At 49.5% G+C, this 9,630-nt stretch overlaps 1 protein-coding gene across 1 annotated transcript in view; it reads left to right on the plus strand.

Moving 5' to 3' along the window:
• Positions 1-3,179: 3,179 nt before the first annotated feature.
• The window catches only part of Capn11 (calpain 11), a 20,817-nt gene continuing 14,366 nt past the window's right edge, over positions 3,180-9,630 (plus strand). Inside the window, exons 1-3 of the mRNA XM_032899443.1 lie at positions 3,180-3,253; positions 7,836-8,086; positions 8,317-8,386. Of these exons, the coding sequence (XP_032755334.1) occupies positions 3,238-3,253; positions 7,836-8,086; positions 8,317-8,386 (337 nt within the window). The 5' untranslated portion in view covers positions 3,180-3,237. The remainder of the gene's footprint in view (positions 3,254-7,835; positions 8,087-8,316; positions 8,387-9,630) is intronic.

Consider the following 9,630-nt stretch of genomic DNA (forward strand, 5'->3'; position numbering starts at 1 on the left):
CCTCCCTAGCACCTCAGGGTGGCCTTCCTCCGCCCCATACATTTCCAGGGCTCCAGCCATCCCAGCTCTTCTCCAGACGCCCGACTTACCTCTAAGGGGTTTTCTATAGGCCACTCAGCAAGGGCACAACCATGTCTATACCCACAATGCATTGCGTGCAGCAGGAGCCAGAAGACCGCTGGACTTGTTTCCTCAGTCACATCAGGATTGCGGGGCCAGGTAACTTTTAAAGCCAGCCCCACATACCGTTCCCTAGCCTCCATAGACCAGGTCTCACTCTGTAGACCAGGCTAGCCTCAAAGAAAGATGATCTGCCTTCCAAGTGCTGGGATTAAAGGCATGTGCCACCACCGCCTGGCGAGTTTTCAGTCCTTCAACAGAAAATGAGAAAATAAGATGTAGCTGCCCAGAGAGAAGAGTCCAGGAGATGGAGGAAAAGAAAAAAAAAAAAAAAAATACAGGCAGGGCTGCTCAGTGGTTAAGAGCACTGGCTGCTCTTTCAATAGGTTCTGAGTTCAATTCCCAGCAACCACATGGTGGCTCCCAACCATCTGTACTGGGATCTGATGCCCTCTTTCGGTGTGTCTGAAGACAGCTACAGTGGACTCATAAATAAAATAATTCTTTTTAAAAAAAAAATACAGGGGTTGGGGGATTTAGCTCAGTGGTAGAGCGCTGCCTAGCAAGCACAAGGCCCTGGGTTCGGGTCCCAGCCCCAAAAAAAAAAAAAAAAAAAAAAAAAAAATACAGGCACCAGGCTGGGGATTTAGCTCAGTGGTAGAGCGCTTGCCTAGCAAACGCAAGGCCCTGGGTTCAGTCCCCAGCTCCAAAAAAATAGAAAAAAAAAAAGAATAAAAATAAAAATACAGGCACCAAAAAGCCTGGAAAGACAGCAAAAGAGTTGGCAGTAGAGAGCAGAGACTCCAGTGAAAAGGTCACCAGGGACAGGAGCGAGGTCCCCCCCCTAGCAATGGTGATGGCCTCTGCACCACAAGTACATAGCCCTGATGGGAAGAGTGACCTCGGTCTACTCTTCACATAAAACTTAGATCTGAAGCCTTCCTGAAGCTAAACTCCTAGGTGGAGCCCCTCCAAGTATTGGAACTAGGGCAGGCGCCAGGCCAAGGTTTGGGGGCAGGGTGCCAGCTACCAGATGGGCAGAAACTGAGGAGCCAGGAGCAAGCCTTTTCTTCAGTATTCCTAAGCATATTCTCTGTATGGGTGAGCAGGCCTTACCTGGAGAATTCTATTGTCTGCCCGGTGTGATCCGTACTGACCTTAGTCACCGCCTTAGCCACCTATACTCTGTCTCCATGCACTAAGGTGGGGTGGGGTTCTCCTGGCTGTGTCATGGGGAGTCTCTTGGTGGACCTCACATTCTAATGCTTTGGGATGGGGAATGAGGTACAACTCAAACAGCCCACACAGCAAGGGTGCTGAGGGGAGCCCCTCCCCAGGACAGAAGGCTGCAGTGGAGAAGGCCCAAGCCTACCTACTCCTTGCTCCTGGGATCCAACAACATTCAGGTCAGCAGGGAAGAATCAGTATCATTTAGCCAACAGTGCTTAGCACTGGGCCGGGTCCTTCAAGGAACCCAGGAGTCTCCATGACCTATTATCCTTCTGGGGTCTGCAGGTCTAGAAAAGAGGAAGGCCGGATGGTAGTGATACGTGTCTGGGAGGCAGAGGAAGGTGCATCTCTGAGTTTGAGGCTAGCCTGGTCCACAGAGGGAGTTCTTGGACAGCCAGGGCTACTCAGAGGAACCCTGTCTCAGAAGGAGGAGGAAGAAGAGGGGAAGGAGGAAGGAAGGAAAGAAGGAAGGAAGAAAGAAAGAAAGGAATGAAGGAAGGAAGGAAGGAAGGAAGGGAAGGAGGGGGAGAAGGGAAGTGCTTTAGAACCACCTCCCTCCTCCCCTCCCTCCCTCTATAGGATAATAGGCAAGGGCTCTGACTTTAGGTTCAAATTCTGGCTCAGCTTCTTACTTGTGGGGTGACCCTGAGCAAAAGGCATCACATCTGCCAGGAATAAAGACCCTTGGGAGGCAGAGGCAGGAGGATCTCTTGAGTTCACAGCCAGCCAGGTCTACAAAGTGAGTTCCAGGACAGCCAGAGAAGCCCTTTCTCAAAAACCCAAAAGATAAAATGACACCACACCCCTGATCCTCACCTATGAAATGGGAATGGAGCTGAGAATGGAGCTTGTAGCACACGCAGAGACATGGATCTGATCCCCAGGAAGGCACGAACTTGGTGTGGTGGTGCACACCCGTGATCCCAGTACCCAAGATCTGCAAGGTTAGGGGTTCTGGAGAGAGCCCATCAGGTAAAAAGCATTTGTCATAATGATCTGATTCAAGCCCTGGGATCCATGGTGGAAGAAGAGAACAGGCTTTCTAAAGTTTTCCTCTGATTCTCACATGTACCCTGGCAAATGGGGTTCTACTCACTCAGGAGGAGGAGGAGGAAGAGGTAGCATATACCCATGATCTCAGCACTTGGAAGGTAGAGACAAGGAGGGCCAGGAGCTCAAGGCCTTAGCTATGTAACAAGTTTGAAGCTAGCCTGGGCTACATGTTTGTATTTTTTTTAAATGGTGTGAGGGGGTAAAAGACATGAAGACATAACCCAGGAAGATGTGAAATTGTGGCTTTTTTGTAAGTAAGAAGCTTCAGGATAAAAGTGCAGGCTGAGAGCTGGAGAGATGGCTCAGAGGTTAAGAGCACACTGCTCTTCCAGAGGTCCTGAGTTCAAATCCCAGTAACCACATGGTGGCTCATAACCATCTGTAATGAGATCTGATGCTCTCTTCTGGTGTGTGTGGAGACAGCTACAGTGTATTTATATATAATAAATTTTAAAAAAACTTAAAAAAAAAAAAAAGTGCAGGCTGAGCATATAGGAGTAACCGATTCCAGAGATTACGATCTCCGTAGATTGAAAGGGAGGAACTTGCCCCAAGTGGCAGCCCCAGTTGGGTGCTTGTTTCCCTGACCCAGTAAGGATAGGCCTCAGTCCTGGCAAATCAGATGGGCCAGGGCAAAAGAGCAGATGAGGAGAGACAGGCAGCAGTTAAACCATTGCTCCTGACTGAAGACTTCCCTGCGTTGCAGAGTTCTGGGTGGGGGAGGGGTGGTCTCTGCTCCCCCCGCCCCACCCCCTGCTTCCACCAAGAACCTTCAACTGTCAAGTACTGTGCTAGGTGTTAGCTGTTCTAGGTGTCCACCTGATAGCTTTCAGCATGCTGAACTTCTCAGGTAGGCGCTCGCTCGTGGGGCCCTCCCCATAGACTGCCCTGCAGAAATGACACCTTGTCCCCCTGAGACCTCAGACTGGGACCTCTCTTACCAGGCTGGATGCTCAGAGAGTAAAAAAAAGTGATCTCTTTTTCAGACTCTTAGGGAAAGACTAGGCAGAGGGCTTTCCTCCTTTATCTCACTGAAGCTTGGCGAGGGTTGGGTGGGCCCACACTCCTCCATCATAGCTGTTGGGACAGGCTTTGTATAAAAGCCCGTCAGCCATTAAAGATATGGTAAACCTTAGGAAACAGAGAAAATCTCTCTCGCCTTGGTCCTGAAATATCAGGTCCTAAGACAAGAGCAAACCACTTGGTTAGAGTCTAGCTGGCCTCACGTCTAGGGTGGATGGTGCAGGAAGGAGCAGCTGAGAGGCTGGGAGGCAGGGTGGGGGGCATCGAGCTTCAGCAACAGAGGAGTGGGGCTCAGCTCCACTCGGAGGACGAAGGAGGACTCTGCCTCCTAGCTTCTGTGACAGGCTAGAAACTTGACCCCTGCATGTTTAGGCTTGAAGGAGACCCTAAACCTCTAAAGTTTTCTGAAACAGTGTCTTGGTTTCCTCCAAGCTCTGGAGATCCAGCTATCCATAAAGCCATTGGTTCCCTGATTATAATGAAATAATGGTTTTAAGAATCACACTGGGAGTGGAGCTAGAGAGATGGCTCAGCAGTTAGGAACCCACACTGGCAGAGGACCCAAGGGTTCCCAGCACCTGTGTTGGGTGGCGAACCACTACCTCTAACTCCAGCTCCCAGGAGATGCAATACCGCCCTCTGTGGGCATTTGCACTCAGGTACACATAGACATCATTAAAAAATACATCTTCTTTTTAATCACCGGACGTAGGGATTGGGGTATAATTGAGTTGGCAGAGGGAGAGTATCTGCATACATAAAACCCTGAGTTCTAGCCCCAGGACCATATAAAACCAGCGTAAAGACAGACCTGTCATCTGAGCACACGAGAAGTAGAAGCAGAAACGTCTGGAGTTCAAGGTGTCCTCAGCTACATAGGGAGTTTGAAGCCAGCCTGGCTCTACGTGAGACCCTGTCTTAAAACAGAAACAGAAACCCATAGATTTCACACTCAGCGTTGCACCCCACAGACAGTGTGTGAGGTGTTTGAGACGAAGCATCACTGTTAACGAATAGGGGATGAGGAGGCAGTTGGATATGTAGTCATGTCCCTCAACAAACACACTCCCATGGCCGTCTGCTTGAGCTTCTGCCAGCCTCGGCTGTCTGTCTGTCTTAGCTTGCCTCCCTCCCGCCAGCCCATGTGTCGCATGAACTTTTCAACTCGATGACATCGACAAACATGTACACATCCCAGGTTAAAAGAGACCCCCCAACAAGAGACCGAGGTAGGATTCCACCAGAGTCCAACTTGGTGAACCGATGGGTTTATTGGGCTTATCTGCATGTGAGGAGTTGCTCGCAGGAGCATGGGTGACTCGGTTAGGGTTACCATTGCTGTGACGAAACACCATGAGCGGAAAGCAAAGTGCAGCTAACCCTTCCACATTGCTGTTCATCCCTGAAGGAAGTCAGGGCAGGAACTTAAACAGGGCAGGATCCAGGAGCTGACTCAAAGGCCATGGAGGGGTGCTGCTTACCGGCTTGCTCAGCCTGCTTTCTTATAGAACCCAGGACCATCAGCCCAGGGATGGTACCGCCCATCATGCTCTGAACCCTCCGCCGTCAATCACTAATTAAAGAAAATGCCTGACAGCTGGATCTCATGGAGGCATTTTCCTCAACGGAGGCCCCCTCCTTCCACATGACTCTAGCTTGTGTCAAGTTGACCTAAGACCAGTCAACACAGCGGGTGACCCCAAAACAAATGCATCGCTGAAAGTCTCACCCTAGCATGGATGACGACTTCCTGGAAGCCACACAGAGGAGCCCCTCCCCTTTCAACTAGCCTTCCGCACTTTGTACACTTTGTCTTTGGTACTTCCCAAGACCACATGCAATCGGCAGAAATACAGCCAACGAACTAGGGAGGTCAAGAGATGGTGGCTGAGACCTAGGTAAGGATCCGGTGACCCTCCACGACTCTTTCTTCTACGAGGCAATATCAACAGGCCCCCATCTTGGGAGTCCATTGCAAGTAATCACAGCCACTCTGATGAAGACGACAATGGTGGCCGGGCTTACAGCAGAGTGCCTTGCTAGACCATGTGGCTGGTCTTATGGTAGCTGTATTCTCTAGAGATGCTTGCCATGGCAACGGCAGTGGCGGGTGAAGTGGGGCGTGTGGCTCCCCGCTGTCTTTGCCAAGTCAAGAGCTCAGACACTGGGGACTTGAATGGGGATTCTAAGCAGGGTCTGCGGTCCGTATGAAATGGTTCCCTGCACTGGACAATGACTATGGATGGAGCTTCCCGGGAAGTAAGGGAGGGAAGGGTGCACCTTCACTGTGCTGGTCTGCCCTCAGTGAGGACCAGTTCCCTTGGTTGCCAGCAGCTTCTGTGATCCTCTGAGAGCCCCAGCAGAAGCTGAGCACCTTCAGCCACGCTGTAGACATGGCAGAACCTCCCATGATTGCCCTGAATGGAAGGCACCAAGAAGCTCACATCTCTGTAAATGACTTGGGTTCTACCCCAGATTTCACAGCCTCTGCAGAGACTCTGACATCTCAGTCAGGGGACCCTTTGTCCTCATGGAGGCAAAGCTGTTAGCTCGTCTCTGCTAGATGCCAATAGCAACCACCCTCCAGCCAAACAAAAGAGCCTCTAGACATGGCCAATGGTCCTTAGGCTTGGTGAAATAGTCAGTCTCTCTCTCTCTCTCTCTCTCTCTCTCTCTCTCTCTCTCTCTCTCTCTCTCCTTCCTCTCTTCCAGACAAGTTCTCACTCTGTAGCCCTAGCTGGCCTGGAGCTTGCTATATAGACCACATTTGAACTCATAGAAATTCTTCTCCTGCCTCTGCCTCCCAAGTGCTATCAGTATCTTTTGTTGTCGTTTTGTTATTAAATGTACATGGGCGCTTTGTTTGCATGTACATCTGGGCTTCAAGTAAGTCTCTGGTGCCCTCAAAGGCCAAAAGAGAGAATCAGAGTTACAGAGTATTTTGTAAGCCCCATGTGATTGCTGGAAGCCCAGCCTGGGTCCTCTGGAAGAACAGCCAGCACTGTGGACTACTAAGCCATCTCTCCAGTCCCTGTGTTTCATTAACTGAGACACTGCCAGAGGATGCTCTCCAAAGGGACTTCATTATTTCCAGTCTTCCTGGCCATGCTCAAGGTCTCCAATGTCTTTACCTCCTCACCTTGTCATGTGTCCCATCTATGAGCATGGAAGGGACATCCCTTGGTGGCCTTGGTCTTCCTAAAACTATCTATACCATTCTTTGTTTTTGGAGGCAGGGTATCATTTAATCTAAGCTTTCTACAAATATGATATTTGTGCTATGGCCCTGGAGAGACCATTCCACAATCAAGAGCACTTGGTACATAAGAATGCGGACCAGAGTTTGGAACCCAGCACCCATATAAGAAGCTGGGCCTCCTGCAAATGTTTTTAACTCCAGTTCCCAGGGATCTGACACCTTTTGCTCCCCCATTGACCTCCCACAACACAGTTACAGTTTGATCTACATGAGTACCAAGCAACCACATGGGGTTTACAAAATACCCTGTAACTCCGGTTCCAAAGGATCTAATGCTTTCTTCTGGGATCCTTGAGCACCTGCACTCATGTGCACACTCCCACACATAGACACATAACTTGAAAAAAATTCATGGGCTAGAGATATGACTCCATGACTAAGAGCATTGACTGCTCTTCCAGAGAATTCAGGTTCAAGTCCCGGTACCCACATGATAGCTCACGACCATGAGTACTAGCCAGAACTACTACATAGTAAGACTAGATGGATGGATGGATGGATGGATGGATGGATGGATGGATGGATAGATAGATACATAGATACATAGATACATACATAGATACATACATACATAGATACATAGATACATAGATACATAGATACATAGATAGATAGATAGATACATAGATACATAGATAGATAGATAGATAGATACATACATACATACATACATACATACATACATACATACATAGAGACATAGAGACATAGACACATAGATACATAGACACATAGATACATAGAATAAATCTTTATTTTAAAAAATGGGCTTGGAGATGGCTCAGTGGTTAAGAGCACTAGCTGCTCTTGCAGAAGACCTGGTTTGATTCCCAGCTCCAACATGATGGCTCACAGCCATCTGTAACTCCAATTCCAGAGGATTTGATCCCTCTTCTGACCTCTGTGAGCTCCTGCAAGCATAGGGTACACAGGCATACACTCAGGCACACAAGCAAGTGCATATAAAACTAAGTAAATATTACAAAACAAAAATCTCTGTGGCTGAAGATGGTCTGCCCCTGACCTCCTGAAGATGGTCTGCCCCTGACCTCCTGCGTCCACCTTGCAAATAGCTGTGATTCCAGGTGTGCCCACCTGTCCGACGACAGTACCATTCCAAAGTGATTTATCTGTCTCTTTTATTGAATAGACATCTCTTATGCTGAAAGGGGAATGGTGGCAACCATAAACAGCAACAGGCTCAAGGACAAGGGCGTGGGCCAATACCAAAATGCCTACAACTATAAGAATCAGAACTTTGAGGACCTACGAGCAGCATGTCTCAAGATGGGGGAACTGTTCGAAGACCCCTTTTTTCCTGCTGAACCCCAGTCTATAGGCTTCAAGGAGCTGGGCCCCAGGTCTCAAGAAGTGCATAACGTCTACTGGCAGCGGCCCAAGGTGGGCACTGGGAAAGAGGGAGGGCCCCGGCACTAAGCTCCGACGCGCCGTCAGAGCTGGGAGCAGCTGTGAATATGCTTCTGTCGAGCCTCCTAGTTTAACCAGGGGCCACTGCACCCAGGCTGTGCTCTGGGTTTGGCACCCCTACTGTTCACCTAGAAATCAGAGGTAAAGGGAGCTGGGGAAGGGGACCCTCGTCACCGCTTGACATTCTTTTTCCTTCGCCACAGGATATCTTACATAACCCCCAATTCATTACGAATGATTTCTCTCCCACGGACATCTGCCAAGGCATCCTGGGTAAGTAGGGGAAAGGGAGCTAGCCTCCATCTACGAGGAAAGTGGGAAGAAAGACTGGGGGCAACCGGATGGCTCTCTAACCTGGAAGAGTAGGACTCCGTTTCCCTCTTCCTCCCCTTCCAAGAGATGACAGTCAGCAGAAGTGCCACATGTGACCTCTGTCACTCCTGCCATCTGGAGTGGAAGGAAGCTGAGGTAGTGAGGTTGATGTATGGATAAATCACCCAAGGCAGCAGTTAAGAGCTCTTAAAAAAAAAAAAAAAGATGAAGACCAGAGTTCAGGTCCTAGCACCCAAGTAACAAGTCCGTTATCCACGTTATCCAAAACGCCTGAAGCTCTAGTTCCAAGGAATCCAGTGCCCCCCCCCTACTGGCCTCCATGCACATAAAAATGTCACACACACACACACACACACACACACACACACACACACACACACACCCCCTCTACAATGTTTTGTTAGGAGCCAGCCCTGAACGTGGCTCATACTCAGGATGCAAAGGATTATGGGGCTAGGGTGTAGCTCAGTGGGCAGAGTACTCGGCTAGCATGCAGGAAGTCCTGGGTTCCATCCTCGGCATTGTGGAAAACTGGGTATGGTGCTGTATACCTGAAATCCCAAGAGCTAGATGAGGTCAGAGGATTACTCATGAATTCAAGGCCAGTTCGGTCTACACAGTGAGTTCCAGGCTAGCCAGGAGCCTGGGATGGGGGTGGGGGAAGAGGTGGGGAAATTTAAGGTCATCCTCAGGCTAAACAGTGAGTTTAAAGCTAGCCTGGGCTATAGGAGACCCTGACTTTTAAAAAAGGAAGAAGAAGAAGAAGAAGAGTTGATCAGATCTTTTGAGGAGAAAGAAGTCAAAGGATTGTCTGACACAAGCGCTAAAACTTTAGCACAGGTCCTCAATGGGTCAGCAGAGCCTCCTGACATTGCTCTGGGGAGCGGGTTACCTTCTCCTTCCTGAGCTAATCTTGCCTCACAGTCTCCCTTCATCACCAGGGTAGACACCACAACCACTTTATTTTCTCTTTGTGGCAGGAAAAGGGGCAGAAATAAGTACAGCAAGAGACCAAGGAGCCCTAGGAACACAGTTGCCTCTGTGGCTCAGTGGGCCAGAGGGATGCTGGGTAAAGGAGGCCGAGAAATCAGTGACCCCTGAGTGCCCTTGTGTTGGTGATGACTGCAGTCTTTAGTCTTGCCTCCTGCCTTCAGCCTCCCTCCAATACCCAGAGATCTCCAGCC

This window comes from Rattus rattus, chromosome 4 (assembly GCF_011064425.1).
Source record: "Rattus rattus isolate New Zealand chromosome 4, Rrattus_CSIRO_v1, whole genome shotgun sequence".
Lineage (NCBI taxonomy): Eukaryota > Metazoa > Chordata > Mammalia > Rodentia > Muridae > Rattus > Rattus rattus.